The 21,281-nt window shown below is 40.0% G+C and overlaps 1 protein-coding gene across 1 annotated transcript in view; it reads right to left on the bottom strand.

Moving 5' to 3' along the window:
- LOC126172989 (dolichyl-diphosphooligosaccharide--protein glycosyltransferase subunit STT3B) overlaps window positions 1-21,281 on the bottom strand; it is a 92,652-nt gene that overhangs the window by 49,988 nt on the left and 21,383 nt on the right. The window contains exons 4-8 of the mRNA XM_049920921.1: window positions 6,903-6,968; window positions 4,317-4,515; window positions 4,053-4,224; window positions 1,253-1,431; window positions 950-1,161 (exon numbers count right to left, since the gene is read on the bottom strand). Coding sequence (XP_049776878.1) covers window positions 950-1,161; window positions 1,253-1,431; window positions 4,053-4,224; window positions 4,317-4,515; window positions 6,903-6,968 — 828 coding nt within the window. The remainder of the gene's footprint in view (window positions 1-949; window positions 1,162-1,252; window positions 1,432-4,052; window positions 4,225-4,316; window positions 4,516-6,902; window positions 6,969-21,281) is intronic.

Genomic DNA, 21,281 nt, shown 5'->3' with positions numbered 1-21,281 from the left:
AATGAGTGCTACATTTCTCAGATACTATGAATAAGCTTTATTGTGATGTTGCTGCAGACAAAGCAGTTATTTAATATGATGTCATCTCCACTGAATAAACAAAGAAACCAGAGTAAAAAGATGACCTGTCAAGCCATTAAATACAAAAAAGTGAATTGATGATATATGCTTAATAACTATGGACATGAAAAAATTGTTTTATATGTTGCCGAATTTGGCATTTTTGGTTTTTTTCTGTCAAATGTGGTACTATATTTTTGCCACATTGGTGTAATTTTTTGCCACACTTGGTGTTTTTCAGTCAAATTTGCTTTTATTTTTTCAAAAATGCAATGTTATTTTTTGTTGAATTTGATGTTCATTTTTGCTTAGTTTGATGTTATGTTTTGCCAAATTTGGATTTTTTTCTTTTTTTTTCTAAATTCAATATTAACCAGAATGAAATATTCATGTGAAGTTTGTCTCATTTCAACCCATCCAGTTGAACGTGATTCATATAACATGTCAACAACAATACAAAACTGTTGGTTGTCTGCCTCCTATCATTGTGGTTCACTTTCCACATTTTTGCAATCATTACTGGAGTTGTGAATGATAATTATTTATCTGAACATTTGCCATCTTCCACAGAGTTCCACTAATCTTCTTTTGGAAGTCTTAAACCATTAAAATATTCTTGACTGGGTTAAAGCATGCACATAGAAGCTGCTATCAATTGATGTTTTTTCAACTACTATTGCTTTCAGCATAAGGAATAATTTATGTAACCAGATTGTTCTTTCATGTGAGCTATTTTGAAATTTTGAGACCACATGGCAGTGGTTATATTTTCAAAAAATTTGGAATACACAATGCAAGGTTTAAGCTAGAAGTATGTTGTGAGTGTGGGGGAGGGGTAGTAATACAATACAAGATTTACCTTTATTTTCTGAACAAACTTTTAACATACCTTATCATACATATTGCGACTGTTTTTGTCACCATTGCTGTCATCTTCACTGTCACTGTAGGAGACATGTGGACTTTCATCTTCTTTAAGATACAACTCGAGAAGTTGAGAAAAAGCGATTCCACTCAGGACACAAACAACAGGTGTCAGTGTGAGCATAAGACGAACCATAACACCAGCAAAATATACAGCACTAAGTGCATAAAGAACAACTGGAACATGAAGCAGGATCATTATTAGAACATTCTGTATAATATTGTAAACATATTAATGTTTCTCATTAATTAAAATATTTTTTCTTACCAAATACTCTTTCATCATTTACATTTTTTATGCAATACCACAACCCAACAGGAAACATAGTAGCAAGTATGTGGAGATCAAAAAAGAAGGAAAACCATGTAGTAGGCTGATGTTCTGACACTGAGGCAATGATGGGAATATGTATTTTAGCATATCCCGTGTCCCATAGCGAATAGAACCTGCAAAATTAAAGCTGCATTTCAGTTACAAATAGGGTAGTTGAACTGCCTGTCGAGATTATTTATTATTGGCAGAATTAAAATAATTTAGGAGTAAAGGTAATAACTCACCAGATACTAGAAGTGTTGAGTCATCGACAGACACACAAACATGAATGAAAACTTTTCTAGCTTTTGGAAAGAATCGTTTTTTGAGCTACAGTGCACACACATATTTGTTCAAAAGTATCCAGACACCTCTATGTACTGCAGAAATGACACTAGATGTCACAAAAGCACACCTGCCAGTGTAACAGATGACAGGGAGCATGGTGTTGTCAGCAGAGAAGCAGTAACAACAGAATGGGATGGTAAGCACAGCTCAGTGACTTTGAACATGGACTAGTTATTGGATGCCAACTCAGCAACAAATTTATCAGGAGCATTTCACCCCTTCTAAAGCTGCCCAAGCTGACTGTTGGTAATGTGACTGTAAAGTTGAAACACACAGAACTATCACAGCTAAACCAAGACCAGCTGCACGCGCACACACCCGCGCACGCGCGCGCGCGCCCACACACACACAATTACATTGTGCATTCAGCCCGCACAACATAATTATACACGTTGGAGGAGGGGGAGGGGTTGGGCATGTGTGCACTAGAACTGTTGTTTTTTTACAAAATATCGGGAATCCGATATATTGATATTTAAAAAAATACCATTATCAATTTTTGATATAATGAAGAAAAGTATTGATATATAGATATATCTACAGAAAAAATATTGATGTATCAGCCTATAAAAATATCGGCTGCACATTGTAAATATACTGACGGTTTTAGAGCTGTATTTTAAGTATTGATTTATTAATAGATATTCAGTAAATCAACAAACTAGCAGTCTGCTTATTCCCCTTACTGCAAGAATTGAAAGGAAAACAATGAATGTTCACACTTGATGATAACCACTTTGGTAACAATGGTAACTGCACGTAAGTGACACAGTAAAAGATGTCCAACAGGTCTGTGGTTCAGTTTCGTCACAAATCGGATTTGTCCGGAACACTTCATGTCAACTTGCCTGTTTTTTTCATTTCTGCCAACACCAGTGACCTAGCAGCTGTAATGTCAAAGTCATGTGGTGAAGTTAAATGTTGCAGTTTCTGTTGTAGTGCCAAGTGCCAATTATGTCCGCATTTCCCCTCACGTCTTCGCCCACACCAGAGACCAATCTTTTCATTTAGATTTTTGTACATCATTTTGAGCCACTGCTTTTGAAGAATGCTGATGTGAAGAAATAGCACACTAATTGTGTTAAAAATTGTTTTAAACCAATTCATGTGCTATTTCTCCACATAGCTAATTTTGTCATTCCATTCACACTGCCAGCCCCCAGTGCAATCAGACTAATTTGTGCCACCTATATTTGCATCTCACAGTCAAAGGGAAAGACTGGACACGATGAGACCTCAAAAAGTAGTAAGACTCCTTCACACAGTGAAAGTAAAATTACTGTACCACTACAATTCCAAAACAATGATTTCAAATATTTACCGAAAATTGTCAAAAAAATATAATGCAAAATAAAAACACTGGAATTTGATATTGTCATTTCAATACTGACATATCAACATGTAACAGTTTGCAAACTGGTGTCTAGTAAGTCATTCCTCCCTGAATGGACTGGGAAGAAATATTAACATTCTGTAAATACAAAGTATCCTTTGCCACACAGTACACAGTGATTCACCGTGTATACCTGCAGATGTACTGACTTTCCTTTCTAAATTTTAAAACATTCCTGGCGCTTACTTCTCATAATACAACCATCTATGACATCTAAAACTATTTTGCAACTGGAATTACCATTATTTTTCAATGACTTGTCACCAGTCAGTGACATCACTCATTTTCTAGCCCTTGCATCTCATCCTGCGGACTGTATTCCTGGCAAATGATGACTTAGTTGAGGCAGAGAGTTTATTATCCTGATGTCAAAGAAGTGACAATGATTATCTATTTGAGCATGGCATTACTATCTTCTGATATTTATGAACCTGAAACCCTGAAAGCATGTCACAATATGTCAATGCAGTGTATTACTAAAAGATGATAATGCCACACAAAATCAGCAATTCTGATATACTTTAGTGTTATCCTGTTTAACTGCATACTCTACAGCACACTGGTAGCTTCCCTATAGGCTTTAAGGATCCATCAGCCATTTCAATAACATAAATTACTCTCCATGGCATAAGTCATAACCAAAACTAACTATGAACCACACTTTCTTCTGTTATATGTAAAAAGTTCTATTGTCCTGCACAACTGACTGTAGCGGTTGCTTGAGCAACTCCTTATTTATAACTGAGTTCAAAGGAGAGAGGGGGAGGGGGAGGTAGAGGGAGGGGGAGGGGGGAGGGGGAGGGGAGGGAGGGAGAACACAACACTATTAAAAATAACTGACTGATACAAACTGAAAAAAATTGCATTCACATATCACAGTAATTACTATAAGTCAAAATACACAAATATCAACCTCTCAACACAAAATGATTAACAATAAATTTATGAGAAAATAGTTTGTAACAAAGAAGCATAGTTTGTAACAAAGAAGCAATTATTTCCTTCAATGATTACCTTCCGCTCCAAGGAGCAATTACTCCTGCGTAAGTGAGACCTACTACTGTTAAAAAAACAATTCCAGCAGACGCCAGGGCAGACACAGTGAAGAAATATTTGAATTCTGCCTTTGACAGAATACTCTGCAGGTATTTCAAGAATGCAACTGCCATTAAGAGAGCAAATACACCTGAAAGAAATAATCAATCAAATCATTTTCTCAAATTCAGACATTATTTACTGACTGTAAGTTAATGAAAATATTAAATTCAATCCACAGACCTGTAGCAGCCATATGTTCACTAGTACGAATTGGCTGAAAGCCAACAAATGGTATCTGCATACTAAGGATAAGCCCCAAGATGTAAAATGTTGTGTAGCTTGTGAAAAGGCGATTTGAGTATCGCCCCATTAACAGTAAAGCAAAAACGTGAAGAGGTATTAGGTTTATAATAAAAACGTATCCACCCCAAGCTGAAACCTGGAAATTTTTATGTAACATAAACAAAACATTAAATACTGAAGATGAAGACTTAAATATTAGTAATCAAAAAATAAATACTCACAACAAAATAAAAGATATGGTCAACACATTATGTACTACACTTAGATGTGACAGGGGGAGGGGAGCAAAGGGTGTGCACAAAAGGTTGAGAGGGACTTTCAAAAGAAAGGAAAGTAGCTTAGAGTTCCACATTTTAATGGTCTCAAACTCATTAGAAACAGACCATATGTTTGCATTGGACAACAAAGGGGAATAAAATCAGCTGTTGTGTTATTTCAGGAACCATCCCAACATTAGCCTCTAGAAATTTTGGGAAACATTGGAAAGCCTAATCATGATCACTAATGTAAATTTCAATCCTGTTCATCTAGTATCTTAAGTTACTGCAAAATTGGCCCACAAGTACAACTGTATGACATGAAAACAAAAATCAACAAACTTTTCAAAGGTCAGCTACATGGACAAAAACAAACTTATATTTCTACTGCCATAATTATGTATTTAAAATACACATAGCTGCTGAAAACACTAAAAATACACCCACACCTTTCTCTTGTGAAGCACGCCGCAAAGACCAATAAAATGACGGCTGAAAATTCTTCTGTACTCATATCACATCAGAAGCTCATTAAGAATTCTGTTATCTTCATTATTCCAAATTTTACCAATAATTTGTTTCACTTAAAATAATCATGACTCAGACCACTTTCCTCCATTTTTGCCTGAATTTACATTTGTATTTTTCATCTTTCCAATGCTAATTCAAAGTCTAAAGTATGGAACACCCATTTTCCTATTTCTAAAGTTACAATTACAGTTCTTTGTTCTTACCTGTGACAGTCAAACATAACAAGAACTCTAAATATGAAATGAAGTCTTCCACGACCAGATGTCTCTGCTGCTGGTTGATCTTTTGGGTTGAAGGATCTTGGTCCCTGAAACTTTTTCATTCCTGACGCTTTGTGCAGAGCTGTGCTGGACTTCTTCAGAGGAGCTCTTGGTTCCACTGAGTCTTGCCAACTGATGGGTCAGACATTGGAGAGAGCCACAAACAATGTGAAAAACAATTAGAGGGGCAGAGGGAAGGGTGGAGGGCGTGGTATAAGTTTACACATGATCAGCAGAGATAATCGTTCTCAAAGATAAAACTTAACTACTGAACTATCACCAATCAAAGATAAGTTTTATCTATCAGTTCTGTAGAGTTGCTGTCCATGTATCACTATGCTTTGTGGCGCCTTTTTTTCTGCTAAAATTATCCCCTTGCATCCCCATGGCTTCTCCATATTACTGTGGACAGTAGTTCTTCATCACAGATAAAATTTTGGTTTTGGAAAACTTCACTTCATGCTTTCCTGACACAGATTCTCTCTGTCGATCACGTGTAAATTTTTACCATGCCCCCTTTTCACAGCATTTATGCTGCTCCCTGAAGTCTGACTCATCAGCTGACAAAATTCATTGAACTAGGAGAACCTCTGGAAATGTCTAGTGCAGCTCTAGAAGAAAAATCAGGAACAGATTCACCAGCAATTGAAAACTCTGATAATGTCAAGGATTTTGCAATGAATGCAATAACAGCATTCAGTATTCCAGTCTTACAATTTGGGTGTATTTTTCATTAACTGGTTTTATATAACAAATCACATCAAAAACATTTTGTTCAATATAGACTTGGTAAAAATAAGTTAAATCAGCTGATTTTTTTCTACTGTAGGGTTTTCAGAGAAAGCTTGCCTAGTATTGGTAAAACACTATTCTTACCTTCCGTTAAAAGTATTTCTTCAGAAGACAACCAAAAACTTTGTTTTTCTGTATGCCTGATGTTTTTCTAACCAATCTAGATAAGTTTCAAACATTCCACTTCAACCCAGTTAATTAAGTTAAATAAAACAAATGATCAGAAAAAGTAAAGTTAAATGAAATAAGTAGCCTACATCAAAGTTTAATACTATTTCAATATATTAAATCAATTTCCTCCAATCTAATGCTTTAATTCAGTAATCCTTACAGATTTAAAACAAAGTTCTTTATCAGAGAAAAACAGTACGCTTAACTTTTTATTCATTTTTGTTGGAGAACACAACAGCTGTTTGTAAATTACATTGCAGGCTATACCGCAACAAGTTTTTTGTAAATGATTTTATTATACCATTACTAGTTCACTGACAAGTATGAATTGTAAAAGAAAGTCAAACCTCTGTCCTATTATATGTATAGGAGGACTTTTCAGGAAGATAAAAATGTGGAACTTGCAAGAAGCCAATGCTAGCATCTGATGATGGGCTCAGGCCTAAAACTATTAATGGTATAATAAAATCATTTCAAAAAAACTGATGTAAATGATACAACTTAATACTCACCATATAAAAATATGATAGTGCAGTCATACAGGACCAAAATATTGAGCCAGATTTCACTGATTTCACCTGAAAGTAAAGAAAAAAAGAAAGAGAGAGGGTCAGTATAAAATGTTAAAAGTTGGACAAGACCACGCAATTCTAATTTACGGTATCTCATACTTTAGTGGCACTAAATTGTACAGCCCATTGAATGTTTTTCATTAGATGTAAGAAATAAATAGTGTTGTCAGTAGAAAATTATCCCCATCCCTTTCCAGCAGATAACTTACAATTAATTGCAAAATCAAACAGTGGAAAATCCAGGTTGGAATATCAACAATTATAAACGGAAAGATTCCATTGAGAACACATGTTGGGTTATAGACAGGCATAACGAAAAGAATGTTACACGGCAAGCTTTCAACAAAAGCCTTCTTCAGAAAAGAAAGAAATACACAGAGACACTCAAACAAGCAGGCACACATGACCGCTACCTCCAGCCATTTTAGCCACACTGCTACTGTTAGGTTTAAGAAAAGTAGCCATCAAGAGCGAGGCAGGCAACAGCGAGGGATAGCATAGTAAGGATGGGGGAAGAGAAGAGTGTTGTCTGGTAGAGCATGCAGGGACTGGAAGGCGGTAGGATGAGGTTGCTAGGGGCAGTGTTGGAGTGTTGTGGGGCTGTGGGGGGAGGCAGGAGGGGGAGGGGGGCAGGGAGTGGAAAAGGAGAGCAACAGAGGGGGGGGGGGGGGGGGTAAGACAGGTGGGTGCATTGGCAGAAGGCAATACAATGGGGACTTGAATTGAGAGGAGGTTTGGAGCAGGAAAACTGGTGCTGGAGGGGAGGATACAGATGGCCCGTGTTATGAAGCAGCCATTAAAATCTAGCATGTTATGTTCAGCTGAATGTTGTGCCACAGGGTGGGTCTACTTTGCTCTTGGCCACAGTTTGGTGGTGGCCATTCATCCTGATGGACAGCTGGTTGGTAGTCATACCAATATAAAAATATAACTGTGTAATGATTGCAGCAGACCTGGTATCTGACATGGATGCTTTCACAGGTGGCCCATCCTCTGGTGAGGTAGGATAAGGCTGTGACAGGAGTGGAATGGGGAGTGCTGGTTGTGTGGATTGGACAGATCTTGCACCTGAATTTTCCAAAGGGATCATTTCAGGGCATCATGACAGGTAATCAAAGCCCTGACGAAGGATGTTGTTCAGCTGTTCCAGTCAGAGGTGTTATTGGACGACAAAGGGGGGCACTCCTATGTAGCTGGTTCTTGGGTGTACTATTATCCTACCTACAGTGTTCCTTCTCCTCCTCAAAATCCTCGTAGCACCTAGACCCTGCCTAAGTGACCTTTTAAACTTGCCACCTCCCCCAAAACTCCCTACCAATACTCTACCTAATCAAGAGCTTAGACAATCCTAGAACACTGCTGTTAACATTTCCAACAAAAATCTCAGTTTCAGTCCTATCCACCCACCTCACCTTCAGCACTACACCAAAATTTAACCATGCTGGACTTGTCAAAAACATAGGCTCCTTCTCTTGATTCCTGCAATGGAAACGCTTTCATGTCACCAATCTCTCCAACCAAAGCCAACCTAATCCCATCACTGAATCTGCCTCTACCAGTTCATACCACCTTTCAACCATGATCGTATTCCCCCCTCCCCCTCCCACCCCACCTTCCTAACCACCCCTGGAAACCTCCCAGGAATTTCTTACCTCCAACTTGGCTACGCAATACTTCCCCAAGCCCTTTCCCTATGAACACTAACATTTCAGCAGAAGAATATATAGCCTCAAAACAGATGCTCACCTAATCATCCTACCTACAGACAAAAGTTCCACCGCTGTTGTTATGAATTGCAATGACTACCTGGTGGAAGGCCTTTACCAACAGTATGACTCCTCCATGTAAATTTTGACAGCTGCCATCCCTTCCACACCCCAAAAAAGTCCTCCCATATAGCCTGGCCACCTGGCAACAGCTTATCAGCAATGAGAAGTATTCCCTAGCTAGTTCACAAATGAGCTCCTGTGCCATGCCCCCAAACAGCCCCCATCATCCCACCAATCACACAAACCAACTGGATAGGAACACCCTCTTCGACAACCAATACGGCAATACCACACCGGACTGGAACAGCTGAACCACATACCTAGCCAGGGCCATCATGTCCTGAAATGAGGGACACCCTACCCAAGATCCTTCCCACCATTCCTAAAGTGGTGTTCCATCATCCATCCAACCTCCACAACATCCTAGTCCAATTATATGCCACTCTCAATCCCAGCCCCTTGCCACGGAGGTAATATCCCTGTTGGAGACCCAGGTGCAAGATCTGCCCAATTCACCCACCCAGCAATTCCTATTCCACTCGTCAGACTTATCCTACTCCATCTGAGGCCGGGCCACCAGTGAAAGCAGCCATGTCATATTTCAGCTCTGCTGCTATCATTGCACAGTGTTTTATAATGGTATGACTACCAACCATCTGTCTACAAGGATGAAGGGCTACTGCCAAACTGCGGCCAAGAGCAAAGTGGACCACCCTGTAGCACAACATGCAGCTTAACAAAACATCCTAGATTGCAACTGCTGCTTCACAACCTGAACCATCTGGATAGTTGCCTCCAATAGCAGCTTTTATGAACTGCACAGATGGGAGTTATCCTAAAAACACATTCTCCGCTCTCAAAATTATCCGGCGTAACCTACAATAACATACTGTCCCCACACCCTCCAACCAACAATTTCCACCCCCACTGTCCTATAACCTCCTCCCAATTTGCATCCTGTCACCAGCATTGTGTTCACTCTCTGCCAATGCACCCGCCAATCTTTTCCCCTCTCTGCTCCTCTCCTCCGCTCACAGCCTCCCAATGCTGCCCCTGGCAACCTTATCCTGCCGCCTTCTAGTCCCTGCATGCTCCAACAGTCAGCACACTCCTCTTTCCCCACCCACACTTTTCTATCCCTCCCTCTTCACTGCACCACTCCTGATTGCTGCTTTCATTCAATGAAACAGCTGCAGTCAGGCTGTAGTATGAAATGTGTTGTGTATGAGCAGTTTTTCTCCTTTCTTTTTTGAAGAAGGCTTTGGCAGAAACCATAGTCGTACATCTTTTTATTGTGCCTGTCTGCAACTCAACTTCACAATTTATTTCTGCATACAAATAATATCTGCATTAAAACTTTTTTTTTTTCAATGAAAAAATTATAAAGTGACATTCTGAAATAGTAAAGTAGTAATTACAGTATTATGAAAAGGACAGTTTGCTACTCAACATATAGTAAGGACGCTGAGTCACCGATAAGCACAAAAATAATGTTGTCAACAAAGTAAGCTTCCAGTCAAAAAGGCATTCACTGTGTGTGTGTGTGTGTGTGTGTGTGTGAGAGAGAGAGAGAGAGAGAGAGAGAGAGAGAGAGAGAGAGAGACAGCGTTATGTAATTCCGATGAAGGCAGTTTTGACCAAAAGCTTACTTGTTTGACAGTCTTTTTTTGTTGTTCCCATCTGTGACTCAGCATCTCCGCTGTATGGTGATACCTTACTTTTAAAAAAACAAAGAATTTTTGTATTGTACTTTACAACATTTTTAAAGGTACTTTTTTGTCTATTACTTTCCACAAAACTGTTACAAATCGCTGTTTTCTCCAATGAAATTGTAATTCAATAATGTATGCTAATCACACCTCAAAAAACTGACAGTTCACAAATCTTTGTGATGCCTGAAACCATACATACTACTATAGACTGAATGCCAAAACTATCATGCTACTGAAAGAACTTCTCTCCTCTGTTTCATAGTGAATCAACAGTCACAATATCTTTGTGATGAATGCACAAGTGTGATATTTGTGTAAATTTTATGAACAATTTTCTACTGTCTCCTCTGATGATTTCATTTCTCTTTCTGTTAGAAAGAGGTTTTTATATTGTGCCATGTTTTAATTATAAAGAAGATCTGCCTGTAAAAATTACTGCAATAGAGTTACTCTGAGCCTACATTACTATACTCCTTCCTTGTCTTCAAATGCTCACCATATATTGGACATAATCATCATTTATAAGTAACACCTTCAACTGGCAGTTAGGAGACAGTTCTTGTAACATGAGACAGTGGACTGTCATGAAAATCTAAATACGATTCAAACAGCTTATGTGTACTTTTTGTCCTTATCCGTCACGAGCTTCAATTTTTATCTTCATATGAAAAAACTGTATGACGTGGTATAATGGCAGACTAAAGTCCATCTTTAAGGGAATTAAAAAAAGATTTTATCAAACCTAACCATTGCTATACACCCAGTTCTCAGCACAGCAATAATCAAGGACTGGATGCTCCATTTATATCACTTAACAACAGTTTACAAGACGATCAGTTTTAAAGATGGTAGACATGATGAAGAAAATTGATGCTACATATGATGTATATAATTTTCATTTCACTTAGAACAGAAATACTGAGGGAGAGAATATAAAACTCAAACAGGGAAGCACCAATGACTTAATATTCTGTTGTAACCAGGATCATTAAAAAGAAGTGCTGAGTCAGACGAAAGAAAAATAATAAAATGTTTACAATACAAGAAAAAGGATAGATTGCAGTTCACCATATAGATGACCCACTGAGTTGCAGACAGCACAATGAAAAGACTTTTACACTATTTAGCTTTAGGCCAAACCCATTTTCAAAAAAGAAAACTCACACATACGAGAGGATACCCGAAAACAACCAGAATAATGTTGTGGGGAAAGCTTGTGCAGTATGCATTTCTGCAGCTTGGTATGTATAGTGCAACTCATTGCCTGTTCAGTGCCGCCCGTGTTGTAGACCTGGAATGTTCTGTTCATCAGCAGTGATTGTTATTGTTAGCGCTGTTTTGTTTTTGTTTCATTTTTTTATGATGGCAAATTTAAGTGAACAACACGCAGCTGTGAAATTTTGTTTTCTACTCGCTAAAAATGCTGCTGAAATTGTTTTAATGTTGAAAATATCTTATCAAGTTGCCACCATGGGAAAAACTAAGTGTATGAATGGTTTGCTCTATTTAAAAATGGCGACATGTCAACTGAGGACAAACCTCATTCTGGACGTCCATCAACTTCCCAATTCAACGAAAATATTGTCGCAGAAGAATGTGAGTAGCACAGTCACTGTGGTGTAGAGGTTATGATACTAGACTGTTGCATGGAGGGCAGTGAGTTCAAAACTCACCTGAACTGTAAAATTTTAATTTCTTTATTCAGTTCGAGTACATTCTAGAAGCATCCACAAATGTCAAGAATCACTGTACTGAAATGTTCTGTAAAGACCGTATGTGGTCTGGCCGGAGGCAGTTTGCTCCGCGCTCTTGTATGTGCAAGTGCTGAATAAACCTTTGTCAAGTGAAGTTAGTGTTTGTCATTCATCTCATTACACCTTCATCTATGTGACATTATTCTGGTGGAGGTGCCGGGTATTGGAATTTGTGATAGCGCACATTATCGACAACACAGTGGTTCCCATCAGGCCATGATAGAGCCGCCGTTTACATGGCGAGAAACCCAAGTTCGAGCCTTATTCAATAGATCGCAATCTATCGGGGATGAAGAGGACGTTATGATGACAGCAACTGTGTGCCACCACATGAGACATTCTTCCGGGTTCTCTGGTGATGATGACCATGATCCAAACAAGTGGCTGAAGGTATATGAGTGTATATCCAAATTTAACAAATAGTGTGACACCTTGTATTTGGCTAATGTATTTTTCTACTTGAAGGGCCCTGCCAAGCAATGGTATGAGAACAACGAGGAGAAGTTCACACGCTGGAAAGTATTCCACGTGGAACTGCGCAAGTATTTCAGCGACACTCAATGACAGAAGTACAAGGCTGAAGATAAATTAAAGTGCAGGTCACAGCATCCAGGAGAAACTACAGCATCCTATATCCAAGACGTATTGGAGTTGTGTAAAATAGTGGATCACAGAATGAAGGAGGAAGATAACGTTGCACATCTCATGAAGGGTGTTGCTGAGTATATGTATCAAGCCCCACTCCTGAAGGTGGTTTCGACAGTAGACGACTTCATAAAATGGTGCCAGTATATCAAGACAATGCATCATAAAAGAATTATATACAAGAAGTTTGAACGGCTTCCAAACATCGTATCAATGTCTGCGATGGAGGAAGGAACTGATTTCACAAGTGTTCTTCATCAGATAGTGAGAGAGAAAGTTCAGAAGGCACTAGGATTGCACGGCGAGCAAAAAGCCAAGATGCTTCAAGAGGTCATAAGGGTGGAAATGGAACATACATTGAACCCAATCTCTCGTCCTTAATTTCCCTTTAAAACGGTGAAAAAGTCGAGACCCAGGCAAAGTTATGTTCCTACAATGCCGCATTAAGAACCTGTTGGGGCACCAAGGAAGACTGACGTCTGGAGGACCCAAGACACTAACCAGTATGTTTCCACTGCAAACGACCGGGACATGTGGTGTGCTATTGTTGAGAAAGACGGTGGATATTTGATGACGCCCGTGCCAGAAGACAACAGACCGATCTTAGCCTGCCAACTCTGGGACAACGAAGATGAACAAGAAGATATGGGTGCGGAACGACACTGGTCACCATCACTGCAAGCTAGCTGCTGGAGAGAATGCTCCTCAACGCGCTGATCAAGGTCTCCATCGCCGTTTAAAAGCTCCAGCCGATCACCTAGCTGCCAAAACCTGGAAAACTAAAGGGTGTGACCTTCCTTGGGGGTGAGGCCGTCGAAGAGAAAAATCCTCCGCCATCGATCACCACAACAACGATAGGAAACTATGTCGATATTCTCATGGATGGCCGACCAGCCAAGCTATTGTGGACTCTGGAGCATCATATTCAGTCATTTTGGAGAAGTACTGTCGCCAGTTGCACAAAACCATATTCGTCGACAAAAAAACATCTCTGCTGAAGGTGGCTAATGGGAAATATGGAAAACCTACAGGAAGATGTGTCATTTGTATGGGTATAAGTGGTCAAACACAGCCCTTAGAATTCATCGTCTTACAAGAGTGTAGTCATGACGTCATTCTTAGACTTTTTGAAAGCTTCTCAGGCAATTATAGATTGTGGTCACTTGAAGATTATGCTAGATGAGATGAGATACTGTGGACAGGAAGATGCGGAACCGAGTGTGTGGAGACTGTGTGTGCTGGATGAAGTGATCATTCCTGCAGTCAGCACTAGAAAGGTAACTGTCATGTGTCATGCCATGCATCAACCCATGGATCTTGTAGTGGAATGTAAGAGAAGCATACCACTGAAGAATAACTTGGCCATCCCAGCCTCTGTCGTCTCGTTTAAGAACGGATTCGGTGAACTGTGGATAGTTAACTGTCACCGAGAACCACAGATCCTTCCAAGATGCATGTGAATTGCAAATGCTGAGCCGTTAATTGCCGAACAGCTGAGCATCACAGAAACCTCCCATGCCGAGTTTGTGGGCGAAACTGGCACTACCACTATGAGACAAGATCTTCTAGCTCAACTACCGCCAGATCTCACTAAGGAACAGCAGAAGAAGCTACTTGCTATTCTTCAAGAGTTCTCTGAATGATTCAATCCACAAGTGAAGAGCAAATTAGACAAATCGACAGTGAAACACCGGATTAGCACTGGAGACCATCAACCAATAAGCCAGAGAGCATACCGTGTGTCAGCAATGGAATGTCGAATAATTCACGACGAGGTACAGAAAATGATGAAGAATGTCATCATTCAGCCTTCTCAGAACTCATGGTTGTCACCAGTGGTTCTTGTCAGGAAGAAGGATGGCAGTTGGCGCTTTTGTGTTGATTACAGGAAGCTTAATAAGATAACTAAAAAGGACGTATACCCCGTTCCACAAATTGGCAAGACACTAGATTTTTCTCAACCGTGGACATATACTCGGGATACTGGCAAATCGAAGTAGATGAGGCTGATTGTGAGAAAACTGCACTCATCACCCCTGAGGGCCTGTATGAGTTTAAGATCCTGCTGTTTGGTTTGTGTAATGCACCAGCAACTTTTGAACAGATGATGCACAATCTTCTAAGTCACCTGAAGTTGACGATGTGTGTTTGTTATTTAGACGACATTATAGAGTTCTCGGAGACATTTGATGAACATGTAAAAAGACTGAGGGCCATTCTTAAGTGTCTCCAACAAGGCGGACTGAAACTTAATCATAGAAAGTGTCTCTTTGGAGCAAATGAAATCAAAATACTTAGACACATTGTGTCAAACGAAGGTGTTCAACTAGACCCAGAAAAGGTGAGATCTATAACAGAATTTCCTATTCCTAAAAAGTATTAGAGATGTGAGAAGTTTCCTCGGATTATGTTCTTATTACCGTTGTTTTATCAAAGCCAGGCCACTCCAAGAGTTGTTAAAAGCCAATGTTAAATTTATCTGGGGTGGTGCCCAACAAGACTCTTTCAATGTGCTGTGAAAAGCTCTGACAACTGACCCTACACTTGGTCTGTATGATGAGGGAGCACGTACATAACTATACACAAATGCCAGTAGGTATGGGATCGGTGCTGTTCTGGAGCAAATTTTGGAGGGAAAAGAGAAGATTATAGCCTATGCTTCTAGGACACTTACAAAAGCCGAGAGAAACTACTCAACTACAGAAATAGAATGTCTTGCTGTGATCTGGGCCATGTGCAAATTTCGACAGTATCTCTATGGAAGGCCATTCACAGTTGTTACAGACCATCAGTCACTTTGTTAGTTGACAGGTCTTAAGGATCCAACAGGATGCCTTGCCAGGTGGGCACTACGTCTTCAAGAGTATGACATTGCCATAGTGTACAAAAGTGTAAGAAAACACCAAAATGCTGACTGTCTCTCTACCGTATGGGTTCTGGCCAGAGGCAGTTTGCTCCGTGCTCTTGTACGTGCAAGTGCTGAATAAACCTTCGTTAAGTGAAGTTAGTGTTTGTAATTCATCTAATTACACTTTCTTCTACGTGACAATATTGAAAAAATTTGGTAGCTTGTGCTCACAGACCATCAACAGACAACTGATCAACAGTCAGAGATTAGTGGCTTACCTTGGAGCTCTGTTCAGTGAATTTTAATGGGAGATCTGGAAATGAAAAGGGATGCTGCTAAGTTTCTTCCTCGGGTTCTGACTGACAATCAAAAAGAATGTTGCGTTGAAACATGTCATGTTTCGAAACAACAGCCTGAAACTGATCCAGATTTTCTGTCAAAGAGCATGTGACTTTTCCTTATTTCTGCAAATGAAAAGGAGCATGAAAGGACACCGATTTGACAACACTGAAGAAGGGAAGGAAAAAATAAATTAGAGAGGAGCTTTCAGCTATTTCTACAGATGACAACAAAAAAGGTTTCGAACAGTGGAAGCACCGACATGACTAATGTATTAGTCATAATGAACAGTATTTTGAAGGGGATTAGGTTGTTGTGTAAACAATTTGAAAATATATAGCATTTTGTTGGTACCCCCTTTACACAAGCAAGCACACCTCATGCACACAAGACCCCCGTCTCCAGCAGCTAGGTCCAGAACGCAACTGTCGTGGAGTGAAAGCAGCAATCGGGAAGGGGCGAAGGGGGGTAGGGGAAGGGATAACAAGGTAAGGCTGGGTGAGAGAAGAGTGCTGACTTGCCAGAACATGCAGGGACTAGACGGAGGCATGAGGACAGACTGGTGTAGTGCAGGAGACTGTGGAGTAGGGAGGTGTAGGTTTGTAGGTGTTTGGTGTAGGTGGGGGTGGGGGTGGAGGTGGGGGTGGAGGTGGGGGGGTGAAAAAGAGAGAAACAGGGAAGGGGAAAGATGGTGGGTGCATTGGCAGAGGGCAGCACAACATGAGGTTGCGGCACATGAATATGGAGGTTGTGATAGGGAAGAGGAGGCAGAAACTGTTGGATGGAGGGTGTGGGGACAGTAGATTACTGCAGGCTGAGGTCGGGATAATTTCAGGACTAGAGAATGTGTTCTTAGGATAACTCCCATCAGTACAGTTCCAAAAAGCTGGTGCTGAAGGGGAGGATCTTGATGACTCATATTGTGAAGCAGAAATTACAATCTAGAATGTTTTGTTCCGCTGCATGTGGTGTCACAGGGTGGTCTACTTTGCAAAAAGCTGGTGCTGAAGGGGAGGATCTTGATGACTCATATTGTGAAGCAGAAATTACAATCTAGAATGTTTTGTTCCGCTGCATGTGGTGTCACAGGGTGGTCTACTTTGCTCCTGACTACAGTTTGGCAGTGGCCATTCAACCGGGTGGACAGCTGGTTGGTAGTCATACCAATATGAAAAGCTATGCAATGATTGCAGCAGAGATGGTGTATGACATGGCTGTCTTCACAGATGGCCCAACCCCTTATGGGTGGATTGGATAGGTTTTACACATGGTTTTTCCACAAGGATATCATCTCTGTGGCATAGAGATGGATTAAAGATGTTGTGGAGGTTGTGTGGGTGACATAATACCAGTTTAAGGAGGGTGCGGAAGTATCTTGGGTATGATACCCCTTGTTTCAGTCCATAATGATAGGTAATCAAAGCCCTGACGAAGGATGTGGATCAGTTGTTCCAATCTGGGGTGGTATTGGGTGACAAAGGGGGCACTTGTACGTAGCTGGTACTTGGGGCAGGTGGGAGCATTGTGGATGTGGGGAAATGGCATGGGAGATGTGTTTGCAGACTAGGCCAGGGGGATAGTGCCTGTCTGCAAAGGCCTTAGTGGGACCTCTAGCATAATGGGCCAGGGAGTTCTTGCTACTGCAGATACGCCGTCCCCAGGTGGCCAAGCTGTTTGTGAGGGCTTCTTTGTTATGGGAGGGATGACAGCTGTTGAAATGCAGGCACTGTTGACGGTTGGCGGATTTAATGTTGGACAGAGGTGTGGATGGAGCCATCAGAGAGGAGAGATCAACATCCAGGAAGTAGGCACACTGGTTTGGAGGAGAATCAGGTGAAGAGGTTGGGAAAGCAAGTGTTGAGGCTGTGAAGGAATGTCTTGGCTCTGAGTCTAGATCATGTTGATATCATCAATGAATCTCAACTAAGTTATGGGTTTGGCAGTTTGGGAGACAAGGAACATCTCTACATGGGCGAAAAACAGGTTCACCTGGGAGGATGCCATGTGCGTGCTCATGGATGTGCCACTAATTTGTATTTATACCTCCCCCTTAAAGGAGAAGTAATTGTGTGTCAGAATATAGTTAGTAAGGTGTATGAAGAATGAGCTAGAGGAAGTTGGGAAAGATAGTGTTCAATAGTGGCAAGATTATGGGCATGAGGGATGTTTGTATATAGTGAAGTGGCATTAACAGTGATGAGCAGGGATGATGTAGTCAGTAAAGGAAGTGATTAGTATCTTTGATGTGGGAGACTTCAGACAATTGGTTGGAGGTGGTGGTCAATAAGGGCTGCAATTCTTACAAAGGGGCCACAATAACCTGCCACAATGAGCCATCCAGGATTGTTAGGTTTGTGGATTTTGGGGAGCATGTAGAAGGTGGATGTGTGGAGTGTCACATGTGTCAGGAGGGATACGGATTCAGGAGAGAGGTTCTGGTTGCAGGGTGTATACACGGACAATGAAAAAAAATTCCTGGAATTTTCCCTGGATTTCCTGGTTAAAAATACACTTCCTCCCAGGTGAAAATAGACTTTTTCCTAGTTAAGTGAGGGAATACTTTCCCCGGCACTGGAAAACTTATCAGTCCTTTGAATGGTTATGGTTTTATACACTGCCTGCGTAGAATTAGAAAATGAAACGGGGAGGGGGAAACACCTTTTGGAAAGATCTTTGATGTGCATCAACATGTACGCTGCATATTTTCGTATTACAAAGGTATAAATTCGAATTCCACCAAACACCGCATGTTACTTTCTGAAGCATTTAAATTGAGATTGTGGTGTGCTTTAGTAAGCCACTCGTAGCTCATGTCACATGATCTCGCCAGCCGATGACAGCATAGGACACATGATGTAGTCAGTCAATAGCAAGATCACTGTTAAGTAGCACGAACACACAAATAAGAAAAGTTAATTGTTTAAATTAATATACACAGTGTTGTTATAAGAAATGCAAAGCTTTCACATACAATATTGGTCTCAAACATTAATAAGCGGCAAGAGAAGCTAAGTTTCCACATATAATGTTGATCTTTTTTGCGCCTGTTACATTTTTAAGATACGATGCCTAAATGTGCCAGTAAAATTTTTCATAATGACATAAATGTCGGATCTAGGCTCGAAATTCTTCTAATTGGTCATCCTCAAAGAGTTGATTTTTAAATGAAAGTCAAACGGTCTGTAATTTAAGAAATTCACCGTACATTCTCATATATAGTTCATCTTGCATAAAAGGAAATTTACTTTGAATGTTTTTCAAACCACCATTCGCATTATTTTTCCGCGACCTGTTAGAAATACTACGAAAACGCAGGAGGCCCATATGTTCGTACATGTAAAACATTAAAAGATCTTACATAATGTAAAGAAAGAAACAAGATGTCAGAGGATACTTCAAGACCATCGGAATTTTGTGAACCATACTAAAATGCATAATTCGGCTTAAAGAGCACAGTCGTGTGTCCAGTCAGAGTACCAGTACAGTATTTTCTCATGTTTAGTTTTTATCATGGCATAATGCCATACGTGCTAGAAGACAAAAACGTCCACTTGAAATGCAGTGAACAGTTGAAACTAGCCAATACTTTGTTTCAAAGAAATTGACTGCCTCAGTGGAAAAGATTAATAAAAGCCAAATTTCTTTGGCAAACCGACATAAATAACTTCATTGTTCTGCAAGGCGGTTAATGCTTGACTGTCAGGAGGGTGGAAATAAAATAAAATCTGAAACAAATAATATATTTTAGCCTTCTGTAATTATGTGAATGTATTTTAATTCATTTGATAGCTCCCAGCCACAGAAATCTGTTTATTTTCATTTGACATGAGAGCAATAAACAAAGAGGAAACAGCAAAACCTCTAAACGTGAAACACGGGTCACGTTGAGACTACCCAGTTCCCCACTACAACTCAGACTGCTCTGTGCATCACCCCAAGATCTACAATATTTCCAAACCGGGGCAATACTAGATAGCAGCACCCCCCGCTCCCTCTTACCTCGAGCTTTTGAGCTAGGACGCCAAAAATTAAAAAAAACCAACTTTTGAAAACTATGTTCATTTTGTAGTGCACATCTTTCTGAAGATGTCTTATATATAAAACATATGTGTTCGAGGAAATGTAAGGCATGTTACTTGGTCTTACGCGTGCCAAAGTGCAGTACCTCGCCTCTTCACATAGCATTCTTCTATCGCACCTCACTGTATTTTGCTCTGTGGATTCAGCCGTGTATATTATGTAATGGATGCCATCAAAATATATTCGGGGCAGTGTAAATCAAAATGCCCTGTGGTGCCTCTCCTGCTCCTAGTCGACCTGTTTGACACCCTGTCCCTCTTTTTTTTAAAAAGAGCAATTAATACTTGATGGGATTATTTGTAACTGGGAGAACAAGGACTCCAGAAAACTTGCACTCTTTATTGCTTGTTAGCTAATAACTTGCTGTTTTGTTTGACATAAAATTAAATATAGGATACATAAAACCGGTAAAGGCAAGAGACAAGCAAGACAGTACAACATTTCTTCAATCCTTATGTTCTAGCACTTTTTTCTCTCTAATCTCGCTACCTCTTTACATGGCTTGCTTTTCTTTCTGCGAAAGAATCTATTACTTCATCAAAGTTCGTCAAATGTTTTGCTACATGAAAAATCGAAATGGTGTTGTCTATTACTGAAAAAATTGTAAATACAAATAGTACCCAAGACTGGTTGGTTTCTCGATCTGATTACATTTATTTTGTCACTGTCAGCTAGATGAAATGAAATAGGCCTGTCTAACATTGCAGCAATTGTAACACACATCAAATGAAATAGGCCTGTCTAACATTGCAGCAATTGTAACACACATCAAATAAGCGAGACTGTTTTGGCACAAATGTTCATTTTTATAACATGACACAATATAATTCACGAAGTACCTACTACAAGCAAAAAGCTTTACGTTAGGAAATCATTTCAAATTTCATTTATACGTTCCAGCTTCTTAAGCTCGAGTTCGAAAAGTAGTAGTACGAAATTTTTATATAAATTTGGAATCATCATATTCTTCCATAATTTGTGTAATGTCCCAGTTTCTTGTCCTTCCTCATTCCAACAAAGAATCTTGTCATCACTAATTCTGTAATTATTCCTTCCTGTGTCAAAACTTATTCTCCGTTTAACTTCCCTAATCCTGCCACAATCACCAGTTAGTTACCCCATGTTTGTTCTCCGTTTAGGCATTATTGCATGTTCATACAATGCATTTTCTG

Source organism: Schistocerca cancellata, chromosome 1 (genome assembly GCF_023864275.1).
Source record: "Schistocerca cancellata isolate TAMUIC-IGC-003103 chromosome 1, iqSchCanc2.1, whole genome shotgun sequence".
NCBI lineage: Eukaryota > Metazoa > Arthropoda > Insecta > Orthoptera > Acrididae > Schistocerca > Schistocerca cancellata.
Note: the sequence above shows the minus strand (reverse complement) of the source record. Positions and strands in the feature narration are given on the sequence as shown.